General features: G+C 52.6%; 6 protein-coding genes across 6 annotated transcripts; 4 read left to right on the top strand and 2 right to left on the bottom strand.

Moving 5' to 3' along the window:
* Positions 1 to 6,174: 6,174 nt before the first annotated feature.
* K489DRAFT_360935 (uncharacterized protein) lies at positions 6,175 to 8,292 on the top strand (the record flags this gene model as incomplete). Its single annotated transcript, XM_033602628.1, has 3 exons — positions 6,175 to 6,520; positions 6,590 to 7,833; positions 7,990 to 8,292. Exons 1-3 carry the CDS (start codon positions 6,181 to 6,183, stop codon positions 8,290 to 8,292), a joined length of 1,887 nt encoding a protein of 628 aa, XP_033457627.1. The 5' UTR covers positions 6,175 to 6,180.
* An 82-nt stretch (positions 8,293 to 8,374) lies between these two features.
* K489DRAFT_36973 (uncharacterized protein) lies at positions 8,375 to 8,787 on the top strand. The gene has a single exon (XM_033603068.1). The coding sequence runs from the start codon at positions 8,456 to 8,458 to the stop codon at positions 8,672 to 8,674; it is 219 nt and encodes a 72-aa protein (XP_033457626.1). The 5' UTR covers positions 8,375 to 8,455; the 3' UTR covers positions 8,675 to 8,787.
* Positions 8,645 to 11,634, bottom strand: K489DRAFT_382519 (VID27-domain-containing protein). The gene has a single exon (XM_033605390.1). It carries the CDS (start codon positions 11,324 to 11,326, stop codon positions 8,900 to 8,902), a length of 2,427 nt encoding a protein of 808 aa, XP_033457625.1. The 5' UTR covers positions 11,327 to 11,634; the 3' UTR covers positions 8,645 to 8,899.
* A 1,268-nt stretch (positions 11,635 to 12,902) lies between these two features.
* On the top strand, positions 12,903 to 14,319 carry K489DRAFT_36967 (uncharacterized protein). The gene is made up of 2 exons (XM_033603061.1): positions 12,903 to 13,098; positions 13,175 to 14,319. Exons 1-2 carry the CDS (start codon positions 13,089 to 13,091, stop codon positions 13,846 to 13,848), a joined length of 684 nt encoding a protein of 227 aa, XP_033457624.1. The 5' UTR covers positions 12,903 to 13,088; the 3' UTR covers positions 13,849 to 14,319.
* Positions 14,320 to 14,530: 211 nt separating this feature from the next.
* K489DRAFT_323130 (uncharacterized protein) lies at positions 14,531 to 16,073 on the bottom strand (the record flags this gene model as incomplete). The annotated part of the gene is made up of 2 exons (XM_033601676.1): positions 14,531 to 15,436; positions 15,495 to 16,073. The coding sequence occupies 2 exons, from the start codon at positions 16,071 to 16,073 to the stop codon at positions 14,531 to 14,533; spliced, it is 1,485 nt and encodes a 494-aa protein (XP_033457623.1).
* A 632-nt stretch (positions 16,074 to 16,705) lies between these two features.
* On the top strand, positions 16,706 to 20,356 carry K489DRAFT_323488 (DNA repair protein; the record flags this gene model as incomplete). Its single annotated transcript, XM_033601701.1, has 2 exons — positions 16,706 to 17,323; positions 17,444 to 20,356. 2 exons carry the CDS (start codon positions 16,706 to 16,708, stop codon positions 20,354 to 20,356), a joined length of 3,531 nt encoding a protein of 1,176 aa, XP_033457622.1.
* Between the last annotated feature and the right edge of the window lie 81 nt (positions 20,357 to 20,437).

Here is a 20,437-nt window from a genome sequence, read left to right as displayed (position 1 = left end):
AAATCCCAGACCCAGGTTGACACGCCAGTCGCCCACTCGCATTTCATGCTAATTGTCGACCCGCGGGATGTCCGTCAGACAGAAAGTGCCTCATCAATGGCCTCTGAGACGTGCCGGACATGAATGGACAGGAAGGATTGAGTCGGGCAATGTTCCTCCCTCCTGCCACGGGCATCTACCGTCAGAGGTGTATTCGGCCGTGAGCCAATTGCCCTCCACGAGCCCTATTACGTCCTAAGTGCGCGAAGAAAAAAAAGATCCCACACGCCATCAAGCACAGAGGCAAATTGCCTAGGTAACTGCCGAGAAAAGCATCACCACTAACCTTTCTCCAGTGGGACCGTTTTTTCCCTCCAAGGGTGGAGGGCGTGGGAGGAAGGTCAGCAAAGTGATCTCGGGGAGAGCTTTCCTGCAACTTCCGCAGCGCGTCGTTCCGGCCGATGCGTCGCGGCAAACACGATCCAGCTGGCTGGATACTGTCCGTCCGTCTTATAAAAACATAAACCGCCATCCTGCAGATTTCGGGGAAACGGGCGCCCATGTCTGAGCGCGCGCATACACACACACACACACACACATGCACGCACTTGCCTTTCTGACTCGCGAGCCATTAGATTATCTCACCATCGTACCCGGGGATGCCGGCGACGGTTGGGTTTTAGTCGCAACGCATTCGAAGAGATTGGTCTTGCGACACGACTTGACAGGTTGATTTGTCGGGCTCGGGTCGCTCGCACACGCATACTATACAGAAGTATTGTTGGGCATCGATGTTGTCACAGCGCAAAACGGTCACCTTCAGATATACGACAATACGACCTTGTTATTCCCTTTCCACATGTACAACCACCGAGATCAGTGTACTAGATAATTCTATGTACAGCACAAGCAGGGATGTCGGTGTCGCATTGTACACATTCTTGGCCTCTCCACGTCCACAGCCGAGGGCTCCGCGGCATATCCCATTCACATCATGGTCCAGCGACAACGACGACGACAGACAAGGTTTTGTTTGATTCCTCGGTGGAGACTGGAACGGCGGATCGCGAGGTCTTAGTCAAGCTGTCCAAGATTGGGTTTCGGAAAATGTAGTCGTGCAACAATCAGTGACGCCAACATCCCGTGTTGGTTTTGTCCTGTATGTAGCCCTACGCACCGGACATGCACGCCTACCGTTGGATGTTCAGGAGTGGTGGAATTTGAATTTGAAGATCTCTCATGCCGGCAGCTCGGGACACTACTGTTGAACTTGCCTACAGCCGGATTCTTCCCCCACGGATGAGATTCCCTACATGCAGTATTATTATCACCTGAGCAGCCTTGGGGCCATTTTCATTTATCATTACTGTACTATAGTACATATAGACAATTAGGCAGGCGAGCAGGCACAGCAAGCCGGCTTAGAGACCCATCCCATCGGAAAGCAAGCGTCCGTAGTTTGTGCACTGTACCGCCGAATCGTCCTCCCACGGGTTCGCCTGTGCAAGTGTCTCACGGAACCTGTGTTTCCATCAGATTCCGAAATGATGTGAAAAGACACACACAAGAACGCGCGCTGCATGTTGATTGTTTGCGATCCTTCCAACTGGCCAGGCTTTTGACCGCGTGAATGCCAACAAATCCCCAATGATTCCTACGACGCCCCTAAGGAGCCCGAGCTGACCATCGGCATTTTGACACGTTGACACATCGGCGTTGGCCCTGCACAATGAGGGCATCGCTCTCTCACGACCTCTCAAGTATGGAGCTGGGCCCATGAGGACCGACCAACCCCCAAAAGCTTCAGTCCCAATTAATGATGTAAAAATGGCTCTCGGGGTCAGTCTCACCGCAGGAGACGAGACGCCGTCATACTTCGACTTGGATGATGGCTGCGGCCGGGCCTGCTCATGATGGATGATTCGATGGCCCGTTTGCGAGACCAGTCATATTTTGCCTTCGCGACCTGCCCTTTGCACTCTTCATGCCCACCCGGGCAGCTTGACGAACAGACAGGCATCCTTGCACGAGCGTTTACCCCATAAATTCGCCCCACAAACCCCAGAATCACACGCTGAGCCATGCATGCCGTCCCGGAGGCATTGATGATCTCACCTGCATTTTCCGTCTCAGCATCGTAATTCCAGCGGATGTGCTAAGTTTTGTCCTTCGATGACATGACATGACACACGCTTATCATCGTGCGATCTGTAGAGACAGCGGCTCCACAGTACTTGACAAAAATAGCCGAACCCTCATCAACGGGTGAAGCACACACTATTAAAAGCATATTCAGCGGGTTTCACTTCCTACTGTTATTGTACCTGGATCTAGAGCAGAATACTGTGGGTGTCAGGACGGCCGGTCCGGTTCGTCATCGTTCGACTTGATGTCATCCACATCCACTTCCCCAGATGATTCACATTTCTCCGCAAGTTCATCGGTCGTCGGCTTACAATGGTTCCGATCTGTACCTGGGGGAAGGGCCGCGAAACAACCTTGCGTATCGCGCTATGGCGATGGGGATACCGGAGGCTTCCAGACCCGGCTTTGCGATTGGTACTGCACGTATTGCGAATTCCTCTTCTCGTATACACCCTGTAGACCAAAGTGAAGATTCGAACCCAATATTGATGTTTTACACGTACTTGGAACTCTGCTAATCTCGAAAGCTACCGAGCTGACGGTCTTCTGGTACATGTAACATCCCTCTGACTTAGCACATCGTATTTTCCGCGAGTTTGTCAGCAAGGTTCTTTTCTTGCAGGTCGTTGTGTGATATAATGGCGTCCACAATGATCGATTCATACGAAACGCCGTGGAGATTTCAGAGCTGTATTGAACGATTTTGAAGGCGAGACTGGTGGTCCTCTCCCATTGCTATTGCCGGAGAGATTCTAGGATTGAGTCAAGAAGAATCGCAAATCCGAACGATCAAAATCAACCGTCTCTTCTGCTCGATGACGAGGGCGCGAGCTCGCTTGTTGATATCTGTACTGATACCCGGTGCTGTTGGGTGGTTCCATTCAAGTCTGATCCCCACCCCGTGATTGCTTCGGCCGATATGTCCTTCTTGAACGAGATGCGTGTTTGCACTCGTTCACAGTCGGGGGGTCCCATGTAAATTCAAATTGAGGAAATACCTGTTTGAGGCGATGGCCAAGTATCTACTCCTGTACACAGTTCTTGATTTTCTCTGCGTCACGGGAGTCCATCACCAACAATGTTACAAGGTGAGGCGACTACCATCAGTGCTACCACATGGGGGTTGAGCTTCTCTGAGTCCGTGATCAATTACGAGTAGGAACATGCCAGCGCGCAGTTACCTGTGCCATAGTGGTTCGAGCAGATTGTGTGTCGTTCTTAGTCATCATATCAGGAGAGAGGAGAACCTCCGACCAGGAAATCACAGAACCTATTTCCGATCTTACGTGTGGTGCACATGCTTATCTGTTACCTGCAAGCGACGCAATGTTGAACAGTCGATCTGATCTCATCTGTCAGCGCCGCCACCATACGAAGCATCTACGATTGGCGATCTTTGATTAATGCTGCTTGGATCGCCTATATAACGGATCGACCTCCTACTGTCTCCAAAAGGAAGGCTGGATTAGTTGCAACTATCACTCCGACCATTATATAGCCGTCACCGAATTCAAGAGGCCGTTTGGACTGTATTTTTCTTCGTCAGTTGCGTGTCTAGGGAGATCATCTTTAAGTTTCGTGGTCCGTAGTCCTCCGGTCCGAAGTGTTTATTCCTACATGTCAGCGTTGATCTGCTGATTACGATCTTCTGGAAAACTGCTCGTTTGTGAGTGGCGCCGCTTGGCCATACTGTCGTCCTGCGACTAGCGAAAGGTTTGGCGATGTCATCTTTCACAGGTAATAGGCCGCCTTCGACAAGCATGCGGTTGTCGGCTTGTGCTGTGGCATTCTGATGCCGTGAAATTCATGCATGGTAGAGCTGGGTACGCATTAATGATTTTGGATTCAGATGATGAGGTGTAGCAGATTCAGAAGATGAGCGAATCAGGAATGTCCTAGGAGAAGGAGTGATGGATGTGTTAGGCAGAGAGGGACACTGTGATGTGTATTGAGAATAAATCACGATGCGCTAGAATAGAGCCTTCCAAGGTTGTGACGCGTGCCCAGGTGTACATAATATGTTGAAAACTTCAATGTCACTTAGGTAGTTGTATCACGAACCTTTCCTCATTGCAACATCTCCATGATCGCCTGATCAATGCCGCGGGCATCCGAGAAGAATGGTCGCACCTGTTGCGTATGAACTCGAGCTGCGGCTTGCCTGTCTTAGGCGTTGCACAAATACTTGTCTATCACGACGTGAACCTTTCAAGTGTCATGAGTAAGATGTGTAAATTCTTCACACTGTAGAATAGGAAACGTGAGTATGAGGTATTCTCAAGGGGTGCTGCGGCGCTCTGGCTCACATTGGCAGTCGGAGATCACTGCACACGAACAGGCTCCCGCTCGGGCGGCGATCCGAAGCCGCGAAATTTACGTGATGATCTCCATATGCAACAGTCCAGCGCCCAGCGCAATCGGAGACGTTTTCTTTTTGGATGAGATGAGATTGTTCGTATGCAGTAAGAGACATACATACGATAGTTCATGCATGTCCAGAGTCAATCTATCGGAACACGAAGCGATCATCTTGGCGCCTTTCGCGGTCTGGGGACGACGAGGTAAAATGCGACAGATTGGTAAAGAAATGATCTATTCTGTCCCAGATGATGCACAAGACTCTTTTGAGCGGACAGGCACGCAGATGCATAGTAGATGCATGTATGCACATTGCGTGCACAGATGGGTTTCCTTTCAGAAGAGCACCTGGCGACCTGCATTCTGCACTGCTGCTTCTACATCATGCACGCAATAGTTTCATTCGGAGAAATGATGATGTTCGCGATTGATGATGAAAACGATCTTGATGAAGAACAATCAGCCAGCAGATGCCGCGGCACACAATCGATGAAGAAGATGAAGAAGGGTGAGGTGGTGTGAGATTCGGAGTCTGAGAGCGCCAGTGGAAACTTGTGGTGGGGAGTGCGGAGAGGTAACGAATCAGAGCGGCTGAAAGAGCGAAGATCAGGAACAGATTCAGATACAGTTTTGACGCAGGTGGGCAAAAGTCTCCAATGGCACCAATGCATTGCAGCCATTGCTGTACGTTTTCACATTCCGGGGGCGGCGGGCGGCCGCGCGCACACAGAACCTGAGCCGCTTCCCGAAATGGTTGCTGACGTCCGGCATTGTTTGTTCACGCTTCCATGGAAAGTTAATTCTAGACCTGCCTGTCTCTATTGCTTGCTTGCTTGCTTGCTTGCCTTCTTTGCTTCCACCACACACCGTTCTGCTTGCCCGTTGTTCACCCTCGCGTCCCTTCTTGGTACAGCGTTTGAGGAAGGGTCACCGTCATCACTTCCGCGCACGACAAAAAGGGTTTATGGTACACATAGACCCTCACTCCCATGAATTGATCCGTTCGTCCCTGTCGCGTTGCACACGCGCAATCGTCCGCCGATCTCCATCTCCCACACACTTCTCTCGACAGCCGTCATGGTTTCCGATTCGCGCCCGCCGACGGCTGCGTCGCAAGCGTCCTATGCGCTCAAGGCGCTTCGCTATGAAGATACAGTCGAGGGCGGCCATCCATTGCAAGCGACGCGCTCCAACAATTCGTCGCGAGCGTCAGTTTCGCGACCAATCTCAGAAACGAGCAAAACGACCAGTCCGAAACGTTTGGCGGGTCGACGAAGTCCACATCTCGATAGCCCGTCGCGTTTCACGTTCGACCTCAAGCGCGATTCCGGAATCGCACCTTCCATGTCGAACAGTCGAGCTTCCTACGCCGGAAGCCAACGCTCAGAAATGTCGGGAAGCGCCGTGGATGAGACTACCGCATTGCCGCCCATGGCTGCACCCTCAAGTAGTCGTTCGTCGCGGAGCCTTTCGCCATTTGGGAAGAGACGATCACAGAGTGTTCCTCGCCACGTGCCGAACGAATCCAGTCCGAGTATCGCGGAGCGCATGAGTAGTTTCAAAGGCATAGATACACAAATACCGTCCAGTGATAAGCAAGAGCTAAAGCTTGTGGACTTCTCCTCTGACAAGCTCGGGTTTTCTAAGCGCGGCAGCCTGTTGTTTGGTGGGAAGAAAATGGACACCTTATTAGCTACGATGGCTCTGGACGAAAGCGACGAGACTGGCGCTTCCACAGAGGACGTATCTCGGACAGCGGGTGCTACACAAGAGACTGACCTATCACATTCCAAACAAGCCTTGGTCTCTGGGCGCCGAAAGCCCACTTCACACGCGTTGCAGACGACTCTGCAAGGCGGACGAGCCCACTCTACAGATGAAATAACCTTTTCAATGCGCGTACGCAGCATGTACGAGCATGGCACCGAGGATGCTGCCAAATGGGTCTCTAGTATGGGCAGGGCCGCTAACGGCAGATCGGCATCGACTCGTGAGAGGACGGGTAAAGACACACCGGGCAATTCCACGCCAACGTCAAGTCATCCAGGATCATTGACACCTGGAAGGGACACGCCCTCCATCATCATAGAGGAGAGCGCAAGTCCAGAATTGCTACCAGCTCCATTGTCGCTCGACAAAATCAGAGCTGCAGATGGTCGAGGCTCGCCTAAGCTTCCTTCTGGCAAGACCACAAACAAGTACTACACGAAGGAAGCTCATGAGCTCGCTGGAGGAATCGAAGATTGGGGCGAAATTGAAGGACAGGAAGTTGATCGATATGGCTTCATAGTTCCCGCTCGCCGATCTGATTCGCGGTCTTCCGGGACCAACGATCCTGTTACTGGCAACGCGCAAAGAGTAGCAACCTCGTTGCGAGTGGAAGCCGAGAAACCACGAAAGTCTTCAAGGGCGGCATCAAGCGCTCGGTCCGCAAGATCGGTGCCACCGCGACCAAGTCGTGACTGGGCGCTGCGCAAAGGACCCAGTTCTGTCCACAGCACACGCTCTACTGCAACCTCAGGTCGATCAAATCCTTTCCGATCGCGTCATCAACGGATTCTTGACGAGGCGTCTGACATGCTTACGCTCCCACCTGGCCTTGCTGACATCGCCGAGCAGGATGACGCAGGCCGGACAGCGTCATCGATGAAACAACGAGAGTGGAATCGCGAACAGAAATGGCAACGAATGGCCCGACCCGTCTCCGGACGTGTACACGGTAAAGGAGGGGGCATGCGCTTCGACTTTGACACGAGTGATCCCAAACTCATCGAACGGACATGGAAGGGCATTCCTGATCGATGGCGAGCGACCGCCTGGCATAGCTTCCTAGCCACAAGCGCAGCTAAACGTGGCAGCCCGGCTTCCGACGCCGAGCTCATCGGCCAATTCCACAAACTCCAATCCCAGGACTCTGCCGATGACTCGCAAATCGACGTGGACGTCCCCAGGACCATCAGTATGCACATCATGTTCCGTCGCCGGTACCGCGGCGGCCAACGCTTGCTCTTCCGTGTGCTTCATGCCGTCAGCCTTTACTTCCCGGGCACAGGCTACGTCCAAGGCATGGCCAGTCTCGCCGCAACGCTGCTCTGCTATTATGACGAAGAGAACGCATTCGTCATGATCGTGCGCTTATGGCAGCTCCGTGGTCTGGAACAACTCTTTGCACCTGGTTTCGGCGGACTCATGGCCGCTCTCGCCGAATTCGAAAAATCCTGGCTCGGCGGCGGTCAAGTGGCAGAGAAGCTCGATGAGCTGTCCATCACTAGCACCGCCTACGGCACGCGCTGGTACCTCACATTGTTCAATATGAGCGTCCCTTTCCCCGCCCAGCTTCGCGTCTGGGACGTCTTCATGCTTCTCGGCGACGCGCCCGCCTCGGCACTATCCGCCACCGCCGCGACACCTTCCGCAACAGCATCCGCCTCGCTGACCTCAACACCGATCATGACTACACCCGCCAGCGCCGCAATCGACGACCTTTCCGAGAAACGAGGCAAGAAGCAAGACCCGGCTCAAACGACGACCACGGCCACTACTGCCACTTCTGCCGCCGCGCCAGCTCCGCCCCCCTTCGGCGGTGCCGATCTCGACGTCCTCCACGCCACCAGCGCCGCCCTCATAGACGCGACCCGCGAAATCCTCCTCGACAGCGACTTCGAAAACGCGATGAAGGTCCTCACTTCTTTCGTGCCCATCCGCGACGAGGACTTGCTCATGCGCGTCGCCAAGGCCGAGTATAAACTCGCCAAGAAGAAACAGGCCTCGAGCGCGGCGAGCCGGAAGAAGAAGCGAGATACGATCTGATCTGTCGTTTCCGCCCGCGAGATGATCTCGAGGGACGCTGTGACCTCTCTTTTCTTCACGAAAATATCCTCTCTTTTTTTTTCTTTCCCCTTGCCGCGTGGGTCCAAGATACCTCTTCTGTGATACCAGATCTTACTTCCGATCAAAACTTTCCTTTGTGTGCATGCGCTGGCCTTTTCTCCTCCTTTGGATGGTCTTCCCGGACTCGGATGGGCCTATCACGAACGCAGAAACTTATATCTCATGTAGAGACGTACATAATTTTAGTCGAAATTTATTGTTTAATTCAATCGCAGCGTTGATCTTAGAGCAAGCGGGTTACATCTCGATGAAGCGGAGCGATGATGTTGATGTGATGAGGGGAGTGTTTGGGTATCATTGATTTAAATATATTCCCGCGACGTCGTCGTGCTAATCAAGACAGACGTGTGAGATTTTTCGCATTCTGATCCACAGTCTTACTAACGTCCGTTTCCTTCATTCCATTCATCAAACATCATTCGTCTCGAATTCAAAACGCGACAGCCCGTCTTAAATACAAAAACCACTTCTTCCCAAAAGCCAAGTCCTCAGATTCCCACTCAAATCCTCCCTAACATTTTCTCAATCAATACGGAGAATTGACAATTTCACTCCTCAAATAGCTCGCGCGTCCCTTACTCCTCCTAGGCGTAGCCATGATGCTCTCACGGGTGGGTCTCTGCAGCGCACGGCGAGCCACCATATCGACCTCATTGGGCAAGGCGACGACGATGTTCTTATCGCTGCCATAGCGGAAGTTGTCCGCCTTGACCTCTTCTGCGTAGCGTTTAATGCTGTAGGGGTCTTTGCGGCCCGCGAGGATTTTCTTGAGGCTCCATGTAATGATGAAGGGACCCGTGGCTGTGATGATGGTTGTTTCGTCCTTGCCTTCTCCTGTGTTGAAGTGGGCGGGCGTGAACGACAACGGCGCGTGAGTCTCGTGTTGGAATTGGGCGACGTGTGAGGGCGTAAGACCCAAGCGTCGTGGTTGAGGCTTGGAGTCCTTCGCAAAGGACTTCTCGAAGCCAAGCTTGCCTTCATTTTTGCCGTCCTTTTGTAAGGCGTCGATGAGGAGGAGGTAGGTACGGGTCGTGGCGAGAATCCAGCGACCGTCGGCACTTGTGTCGATACCGATAATGGGATCGCCGAGCGCAGGCAATGCCGTTTTGGCGTTGATTCCCAAACGGTCGAACATGCGGATTTCTCCTTTGTTTGAGGCGACAGCGATGTAGCCCTTTTCGGTTGTGGCCGCCGCGGAGAAGTCATTCTTGCTGGTGTACTGCTTCAATTCCGACTCGACGAGTTTGTTACCTGAAAGTCGAGGGTCTACGCGGAACAAGGCATTTTTGGACAGCCCGAGGAATGTCTCTTCACCGGTGTTCTGAGCAAACTTGCTCGACGGCGCGAAAATGTCTGCGGGGATGTCGTCGTGGATTTTCCATTCGTCGACCACTTTACCCACTTCAAGATCCATACGAAAGAGGCTGTGAGGGTTGTCTGCACTCTGTAGAATCATGTTATGGTCCTGCTGGTGCAGCATGACCTTCTTCGGCGAAAAGGTCTTTCCGCCAGGGGTCTTAACCTGGTTGATTGTTGTGCTGTATTGAAGCTGATTGTCCGGGGTGTGTTTGAACACGCCAATCTTGTCGCCTCGCACGACGAATGAACGATCAACAGACGCACCAACAGCAAGCTGGCTGTTGACGTTGCCGTCTTTGTCATGATCGTCAGTCTCATCGCCATCCTCATCCTCATCGTAATTCGCCTCTTCCCGACGCTCTTCGGCGTCCTCGAAATCATCCTCGTCTTCCTCGTCTTCCTCAGCAGCTTCCCGTTCCCGCTCATCGTCGCGGGGGTCTTCTAGCACGAGATCGTTGAAAGCATCGAGAACATAGTCGCGGTCATTGTCCTTGACTGCCTTGGCCCATTTAGTCTCGTTGGCATGCTCCCAAAGAGCCTGCATGAGGCCTCCTTGGAAACGCTCAATGGTTTCACGATCCTCGAACTTTAAGAGCCAGGAATATGCTGAACCATCTTCGGTGTAGTGATTGAAGATGAAACTTTGATATTCAAAATTGAACACCGGATTGATGTCTTGTAGGACCTGTTGGCTCAGCCATTGTTGCTTGCCGCCTGTGATCTGAAGCCAGTAGTTCCAATTGCTGGTCTCGATGACCAAAGCTTGAACGTCCTCATCTTGCAGGATGAAAGTCCCGGATTGAAAATCGAACAAATGCAGCTCGGCTTGCTCTTTGGCAAGGACTTCGCGGCTGTCTGGAGCTTTGCGGAACGCAGGTGCTTTAGTGGGCGTCTGCTCGATCGCTCGGAGTGGTGCGGACACTTTCTTGCTAGAGTCCCGGGCCATGTTTGGTTCGTCACGAAGATTGGCGAGCGATCGAGATGTCGGGGAAGCTATCGCAGCTGGCGTTTGTGAGATGGGACTGGGAAGCGGGCTCGCTGCAGGTATGGCTGGCTCGTTTAGGAACGCAAACTCTTGAAGGTCTTCTTCAGTGGCAGCTTGGTGGCTCTTGCGATATTTCCGTTCGTACTGGCACTGAGCAGCGACGAGTTGGAAGGTAGTGGCTGTCTCGGGTCGGGTCGACTTGTCACAAACAAACTCGAAGAGATCCCCAGAATCTCCAAACAGGTCGTTCCAGGCGAGCACAAATTCGCCGTCCGCGTTCCTCTCGATGCGAAAATGGAGCTCCTGATCGAGCAGGAATGTTTTCTCGTCCTTGTCACCAGATGCGTCGATGTCCTCCTCTTCGCGGCCTTCTTCGTCTAAGAGTTCCGCCTCGCCTTCCTCGTAGGCGCGTTGGATGACGAGCTGATATTGAAAGTCCTGTCCAGTCTTGCGAATGATGGCGGCGGAGTCTTTGAAGATGAGCTCACTGTAGCCTTTGGGAGACTGCGGGCGCACGATGTAGAGTTGACCCTGGGAGATTTCGACGACGGTCTGTTTGCTGCCGGTGTTGCCGAACAGATAACCCGAGAGAGATTTGAGGGCAAACATGCTCAACAGGCCGATCAGGTGGTGGTTGTTTTTGTTTTTGGCACTAAGAGATTTCGTGTAGCGCGACGGCACACATCATCACTTGCAGCAGCTGACTTATTGTGGGAGATCGGATTGGAGAAAGTGGGTGAAGATCTCTTTGTTCTGGTGCCCGAGGAAAGATCAATTCTACGGTCGCAGTGATGGAATTTGCGATCAAGACACAGAGGTATGTAGCGAAGGTGACTTTCACACTATGAATCTGGTAATCGCCTGCGATAGCTACAGTCGGGAATCTACAGCGTTGCAGGTTGTCATGTGTATGTACTGTAATAACGAGCAATGGACACGGTCTTGAAGGCCGCTTGTGATGGGGTGTGGCATGATGACGGAAAACGCCAGGCTGAAAATGACACAATTCCGGTGCGAGTTGCCTCTTCCAAGAAATTCGACTTCACGGCGAATTCATTCACATCCCGCCAACGCATCCATGTAAAGTACCGGACGTGTAGAGTGGGTGATGCGATTGATCTATCGGTCACCAACTACTGCTTTCTCCCTTCCCTCCCTCCCTCCCTCCCTCTCTCTCTGGCGGTAGATTATTGTCGTAACTGTACTGTAGTCGTCTTGATCATTGTTGTTATTGTTGATGTGACGAGTGGGGTAGACAATCCTCCGGTACAACGGCCTCTCTCCCCCTCGCCCGCCGCCCGCCCACTCTTCTCGTCCGCTGTTCTGCTCCGTCACCCCACCCTTGGCCACCACTCAACCACAGCACGCAAAGCACCAGAATGGGTGGGTCGCAGCATCGAGCAAACCTGAAAGGTCATCCTTTCTGGGTCCCTAGGCATCGTGTACTCAAACATGCCCGTGCCACTTCATATTCACGACCCGCCTTATCTTCATCTATGATAAATGGTAATATGAAGAGGCAGAAAATGGGGATCTGCTTCTGTCGAACAGAATCGCGTTATGCGTTGTAGTCCACGGGTTCCATGGATTGATCTTCAAGGATTTCCCGATGACGTCGATCCCGTGTTCGACACATCGCTCTGTCGCCGGAGTTTTTGGTAGAATTCATCCCTGCAGAAAAGGGTTCGGCGAGACGACCGTTTTATGGTCTCTTTCGGCGGTGTGCTGCACATTAGAGTCGTTGATAAGAACATGAGAACGAACATGATGGCAGCACATATCGTCCAATGCAATCACTGCTTGCCGGTCCAGCTTGTTGGAGATTTCATGGTTCATATGTGTGGAACACACCTGCAATCATTGCCGACACATCTTCTTTCAAGTCCATCTCAAAAGACGGTGGACCCTGATTCTCGCATTGGAAGGTCACTACTGCCCACGGTATTGTTAGAATGAACATTCCGAGGTCCGAACATGGCTGGACGACAGATGTCTCGCCCTTGCCATCAGTTTCCAGGTAGGCAATTGCTTATATTGATCATATCACATGTGTGAAAGCCCCTCTCGCTTTAGCAATGAATGGCAATGATGTGCAATGCTCGCCGGAACGCTCTCGTAAAGTTGCTGCGCGGCACGACGCCGTCGAAAAAAGCTTGTACTATTGTAGTCGCTTCAAGATTGTGGAATATGCTCCTCATTCCTCTCTTGTCTTCTATGTAACTTAACACACGGGCTTGTTTTCTTACATATCGACCTCTCCCTGTGAATCAATATCTCAATCTCGGACAAGAATCCCGAACACGACCTGAGACTCTCAATCACGTGGCATGCTACCACCCGAACACCCTTGGGGCAAACATTCGTTCGTCCCATGAGCTTCGGTAATTTTATCCGACTACATGTCAGTGGATTCATCATGGCCGACTTCGCCCTCCTCTCCATCTCGGAAGGAAGTAGACCCAGACGGAGAATCCGCTACGATCATCGTGACGGCCAGTCATGACACTCCACCACGCTGCCGCCTGCTCGAATTACCCGCCGAACTTCGCGAACAGATTTGGAACCTAGCCGTCTCTGACTGGATCCCCATCAAACCCGGTGACGATGAAGAAGAAGAAGAAGGTGAAGATGAAGAAGACGAGAGTAACAACTACCCCAGCGAAGAACAAGAAGGAACACATCAAGACCTCCCTGCGACGTCCTCCGAGAGCGTGTTGACTCTTCTCCGCCGCGCTCCCATCCGCATCGACCGCTTCAACCACATCCCTCCCGCGGCCATAACCCGAACGTGTTCCCAGATCCGCTTCGAGACACTGCAGCGCTACTACAACCTCAACCGCTTCGAATGCTGGCGGCCACGTTTCCGGCGCAAAGGCTGGATTTACAGCAGCAGTCTGATCGGCTGGTTGCAACTCCTAGGTCCCGAACAGCGCGGCTGGCTGCGCTCCGTGACCTTGTTACACAAGCCCAATGATGACCTCTCTCATGATCCCGAGCAGATTCTCGTGGACGAGGGATTGCCATTGCCGCCTGGGGTCCTGAGGCAGAGGCTCTTGCTCTCGGAGTATGAGCAGTGTTTTGAGCAGTTGGGTCTGCCAAGACATTTTGGGAAGAAGCGGCCGAAGAGGTAATGGGGTGGAGTTTCCGGTTCTTGTTCGAGTCTGGGTTTCTTTCCCAAGTGTTTTTCTTCCTACTGTTCATCCTGGATATGTGCTACGAGCGAGATCATTTTGGCGATTATCTGCAAAAGCGACACATTCCGTGGCGTTTGTTGGTTGCATCATTATCCTGTATCGTGCAAAGTTTTATCAACCTGCCCTGCCCGACCCCCAACACCTCCGCCAGACCATATGTACATGACGCACATTTGTACAGTAGGACGAAATGACAATTTGATTCATGATTCTCTGCCTTTTTGGTGGTTCATAAGCTGACGGGACTTGTTTACATCAAACGAAAACAGCAAACCATTTTCACACCCTTAACCTAGGTGAAAATTTCACCTCGGCCGGGGAAGTGACGCTTTAGTATGAGAACAAAATTTACATGAGAGACAACCCATCGCGTTCACAGTCAGCCTTCACTGTCGCGAAAACGACACTTTCGACCTCCTCTCGGATCCCGGGAAAACCCGTCCTTCCCTCCAGCACTTGGTCTGAAAAGTAGGGTCATTCCTCACGCGATGCTCGTCTGGAGCGGAGCTTCATAGTGCACCCAGATTTGCGCATTGAAGATTGCAAGCGACAAAAGGAAAATTCACTCTTCGAAGCAGGTAGAGACGGGGCAACGGGTACAACCGACAAGTGCATCACTCTACTTGCCGCGGTTGATGTCAAGAAGCTTGACGTCAAAGACCAGCGTCGAGTTGGCTGGGATCTCGCCGTTCTTCTTACTGCCGTAGGCGAGGTGAGCCGGGATGGTGATGCGGCGCTCTCCTCCAACGGTCATGCCGGCGATACCAATGTCCCAGCCCTTGATCACCTCACCCGAGCCGAGCTTGAAGGTGAAAGGCTTGCCCTTCTTGTTGCTGTCGAAGACCTGGTTGTTCTTCTCAAGCTTGCCAATGTAGCGCATGCCGACGCGGTCGCCGTTCTTGGCAGCAGGACCGGTACCAAGCTTCTTGTCGTCGATGGTGACGCCTTGGACTTTCTTGATGCCGAGAGCGCCCTTGGACTGCTCCTTGGTCGGGGTGGGGCCCTGCTCGAGATTCTTAGCGAATTGGACCTTTTTGTCGGACTTCGCGGAACCATTCGCTACCTCTTTCTTCTCCTCAACAGCGGCAGCAGTGCCGTCGTTCTTCTTCTGTTTCTTCTGCTTCTTGCTGAGCTTTGCGTCGCTGGCATCGGCCTCGCGAGCCTTGGTGATCAGAGCGTCAAGGCCGCTGCCGTCAATCTCCTCTTCGGCAGTGCGCTTGTTCTTGCCCTTTTTCTCCACCTTCGCAAGGACTGGGGCCTCGTCGTCGTCGACTTCAGTGATGCGAGGGTCCTCAATATCGTCAAGCTCATCCTCCTCCTCGTCGTAATCGAGCTCCTCATCTGAGTCAGGCTCGAGGTCGTAGCCATACTGGTCGTCCTCGTCATCCTCATCGTAGTCATCGACGCCTGAGCGACCGGCGGGTTCGACGTAGTTTCCAGTCAGGAAAATGCTGTGTGTGCCAGTGACCTTGAACAGGACGCGCTCATCCTCGCCGATGGTGATGTCAAGGGCTTGTTGGTAGTTCTGAGAGTGTACGGTGATTAGTAACGAGCATGACGTTTACACCATTGACGTAACATACCTTTGTGGGGTCGAGAGTGCACAGAACGAATTCCTCAACCTCAGCGCCGTACTCATCGTCATCATCTTCATCATCTTCATCATCGTCCTCCTCCTCGTCGTCAACAGGCATCTTGCCACGGGACTTGGCGGATTTCTTAAGGCCGTTGGCACCGTTGGCCAAAAGCTCATCGTCATCCTCGTCCATTTCGTCGTCCTCGGCAACGGCTTCCATGATCTCCTTGAGCGCAGCAGCCTTGCGAGCCTTTTTGCTCTTAGATGGGTCGCTTGGGCCACCATTGACGTCTTCGTCGTCTTCATCATCCTCGTCGTCTTCACTGTCAGCCTCGCCGAGGATGCGCTCTAGCTCATTGACGTCGAACTCGTCATCGTCCTCGTCATCTTCATCCAGCAGAGAGTGACGGATGATCTTGAGGGTAGCACGAGGGACTGCGCCTTCCTCGCCCTCCGGCTCAGCACTAGGATCGATAGCAGCCATGGTGATGCGGAAAGCAGCAGGGATATCACCGCGCGCAGTGATGGCTACATCGCCGGCGGGGACCTCGAGGCCGAACAAGGCCATAGGCTCCAATGCTGCCATGGCTTAAACTGCTAAGAGACGATGTCAAAAGATTGTAATGACGACCTTCGTTGGCCTGTGACGTGATTTCAAGCTGAGAGGAAGCTTGATAGGTAGCACAAGGAATTAAAATCGAAATATGTGTATGAAAAGAACCTTCACAATCGGTCGACTCGGTGAAGGGTATTGTAGATTTTTTTCTCTTTGGCCGAGCAACCAGGGCCAAGATTTCGGTGAGCAGAGACTAGAAAGAGCTTTGGCCATCAAGCAGCAGCAGCAGCAGCAGCGGAGCGGCAGAATGACGCGCTAGTCCGGACACGTTTTTTGCCTCCAGGGACTTTTTGGTTTCCCTTTCCCGCAGGCAGAAACGCGCGCCAATCGAAGGTCGTCATCGTCTGTGCTGCGATGACTTGAGAGAGATACAGTAGCTTGTCACATGAAACTCTACCAGCAGCCTGTTATGTATAACCACGCTCTCATCCAAGCACAACACACATTTTCATCCGCATTTATATCGCAATTCATACGATATAACGCATCACGATTGAACGTTCGACACGCATCCTCCTTAAGTCTTTTGCGCGCGTATTGTGTCCTGCTGCCCGCAGACGCGGTGGCGGCCCAAATCATTCCCACCATGACAGACCTGCATCATGGGTTCTCGCCTCGAACAAAAATCCAACCTCGTTAGGAAACGCATCGAAAGCCATACCTTCAGCGGCGAGGATGGCGAAGAATATGATGGGTCCAAATTTGGCGGCTTCAACGATTATTTTCGGCGCAAAAAGATCAAGCTTCAGAATCTTGACGCCGATCTGCGCGCACAATCTACTGACAAACCGCAGATATTCAAAGGCATAGTCTGTCATGTTAATGGATACACTCAACCCTCACTCAATGACCTTCATACTATGATCGTTCAACATGGTGGCGGGTTCATGCAATACCTTGATGGCAAGACGATGGTCACTCACATCATTGCCAGTAATCTAACTCCGAAGAAAAAAGAAGAGTTCCGTAGATATCGAATTGTGAAGCCTGCTTGGGTCGTTGACAGTATCAGTGCTGGCGCATTGCTGCCGTGGGACAAGTACCGTGTCATTGATGAAGGTGTGGGCCAGGCAGTGCTGGGCTTTGACAACGGTCAAGTTGTGAGTCAAGCCAATCGCAAATCGGGGGGCTATCGAGAGCAGACCGATGCGAGTTGGTACACGTCTCAGCTACAGTCTGAAGCAGAGGAACTATCTAAAAAACAGAGCGGATCGCTGGATGTACGATCAGATGTTGCTATCGTCAGAGGTACAGAGGCCGAATACGATCAGCTGTCGCCACCAGAGATTACCAGTTCAATTGAACGCGTCCTCGATGGCAACAACGACGTGGCGGACGAGTCGAGAACCACATCTAGAAAATATCCTCCAGATCCGTCACCCGAGAAAACGAAAGCACAAGCGGTACTCTCGACAATCGATCATGCACAGCGACTTGGCGACAGGGCTACGGTCCACGAAAGTCGGGAAATGTTTGCTCTGCCTGCAACACCCAAGTCACCCGCGGTGACCGCGCTTAGACCACGAGAAGGCTCACAGGAACCCGATTACGTACACGGTTTGATCCGCGACTCGGAGGTACTACGCGCGGTATCGCCTGCGCGGCTCGCAGCTATGACTGCCGAGGAACATAATGCTTTGCTGCTATCCGATCCGAAGATCCGCAAGTCCACAGTCGTCCACCCCGACTTCCTGGAGCAATACTATCGTGAATCCCGGCTCCATCATTTGTCAACCTGGAAAGCAGATCTCAAATCGAAGTTACAGGCCCTTGCGGCGGAGAAAACTGCATCACAGAAAGCTAGTGCCAAGCGGCTACCCGGACAACGACGTTATGTCATGCACGTTGATTTTGACAGTTTCTTTGCTGCAGTCTCACTGAAGCGTTTCCCACAGTACAGAGATCTGCCTGTAGCCGTAGCGCATGGTGGTGGATCGGGCTCGGAAATTGCGAGTTGTAATTATCCAGCCCGCAAATTCGGCATCAGCAACGGTATGTGGATGAGACGAGCTCAGAAACTATGCCCCGAACTCAAGGTGGTCCCGTATGACTTTCCAGCATACGAAGAAGCAAGTCGCAGATTCTACGAGGCGATCTTGGCTACGGGTGGTGTTGTTCAGTCTGTGAGTATTGACGAAGCGCTGGTGGACATCAGTACTTTGTGCTTTGCAGCCAGTGGTGGCGATGGAGTCGGACAGCATGGAGGGGCAGTCGACCGGGAGCAGAGCAAGGCAGATCAGCTGGCTCAGACGCTTCGAGACGAAGTGCTTGCAAAGACCGCATGCGAGGTGTCAGTGGGCATCGGAGCTAATATACTTCAGGCAAAGATAGCATTGCGAAAGGCCAAGCCCGCTGGGCAGTACCAATTGAAACCGGACGAAGTGCTTGGCTTTATTGGTCAGCTTGAAGTGCAGAAGTTACCTGGAGTGGCGTACAGTCTTGGCGGGAAACTCGAAGAGATTGGTATCAAGCTTGTGAAGGACATCTGGGAAGTATCCCGGGACAGACTAGTGAACGCCCTAGGCCCCAAGACCGGTGAAAAGATATGGGAATATTCTCGTGGTATCGATAAAGTCGAGGTGGGCGATCAAGTAGTCCGCAAGTCGGTCTCTGCAGAAGTCAACTGGGGAGTACGATTCCAGAACCAGGAGCAAGTTGACGAGTTCATGGAGGGTCTGTGTGGCGAGCTTCATAAGCGCTTGGTCAAAGAGCGAGTAAAGGGTAAACAACTCACTATGAAAGTGATGCGTCGAGCAGCAGATGCGCCTCTTGACCCACCTAAGCATCTTGGCCATGGCAAATGCGATGTATTCAATAAGAGTCTACAGTTGGGTGTCGCGACAAACGATTCTGCCACCTTGGCGAAAGAAGCCATCGCTATGATAAAGTCGTTCTGCATCTCGCCTGGGGAGCTGAGGGGCATAGGGGTACAGATGCAGAAACTTGAGCCGATTAAGCAGGGCGCTGATGGGCGAGAGCAAGGAAGCCAGCTGAGGCTACAGTTTAAGGCTGGTCAATTCAACAAGGACGTGCCGCAAGTCGATGGCGGCAAGGCTGTTGACGATCCTATCCAGGACGGATCTCGCACCCCTGAAAAGCCAAGCACGGCGGAGGTCAATCGACCCAGTGTCGCATTCGAGCCGATCGATCCAGGGACACCGAGTAAGAAACGGCTCAACACTCTAGGCACGCAGTTCGTTCTACCAACACAAGTCGACCCGAGCGTTCTGGCCGAGTTGCCAGCAGAGATCCGCGCGAAATTGACCAGACGGACAGCGTCGAGAACGGAGAAAGCGGCGATCGATTTGCCGACCGTAGCTGGACTATCTGACGACGGAGCTGTGCCGCACGACAAATACGCGCTTCCTACGCAGTCGCAATTGGATCCTAAAGTACTAGAAGCACTACCAGCGGAGCTACGTAAGGAAATACTTAGGTTCTACACAGCTCCTTCAGCACCATCCAAACGCGGCGACCAAGCGGTCTTGCCACAGTCACCTCGCAAGAATCGAACCTTGCCCTCAATCCGTGGGGCCAGCAAACGAGGCGGCAAGCGAGGCGGCGGTCTATCTGCCACCCGCGCTCGTCTCAATCGCGCGGACAAGTATAGCACTCTGACACAGTCCAACTTCGTTGCACGACCTGCACAGAAGCAAGCAGTCCCATTCACAGACTCGGATCAACACTCCGGCAGCGAAGCCACTGCAGGAGACGAAGACGACCAGATTGACCCTGAAGTCCTGGCGGCTTTGCCAGCAGATCTTCGACAAGAAGTCCTGGATCAACAGCGATCAGCACGCCTACAGCGCAACGGCGGCATCGACATATCACTGCATCAGCGTCCTATAACCGTACGGAGAAAAAATCCGCCCGATGATACCACGGCGACACTGGAAAGACAATTTACTTTGCCGCCTCCCAGCATACGCCCGACATTCACAAGCAGGAAATTATCCGAGCCGCCAGAGCTGAGAAACGCTATATCGGCCTGGGTCCAAGAGTTCTCAGACGAAGGACCTTACGATGAGGATGTCGCGGCATTATCGAAATACTTGCAAGAGGTTGTTTGTGCTGAATATGATGTTGCCAAAGCGGTTGCCTTGGTAAAGTGGTTGGCGTGGGCCATTGAGGAATGCAACAAGAGTTTCGCTGAGGATGTCGCTCAGAAATGGCAAGCTGCATTTCGAGAGGTCCGGATATGTGTCAGAAAGGCTGCTGCGCAGCGCGGACTGGGGGATCTTGATTTCGATTGATCACGTAATCCCAAGATAATGATGCATGGAGCAAATGAGCTAGATGTGACAAAGATTAAAACGTAGCATTCACTCGTAAAC

The sequence above is a fragment of the Dissoconium aciculare genome, assembly GCF_010015565.1.
Source record: "Dissoconium aciculare CBS 342.82 unplaced genomic scaffold K489scaffold_10, whole genome shotgun sequence".
In the NCBI taxonomy this organism is placed as follows: Eukaryota; Fungi; Ascomycota; class Dothideomycetes; order Mycosphaerellales; family Dissoconiaceae; genus Dissoconium; species Dissoconium aciculare.
This window is presented reverse-complemented; position numbering and strand designations above follow the sequence as displayed.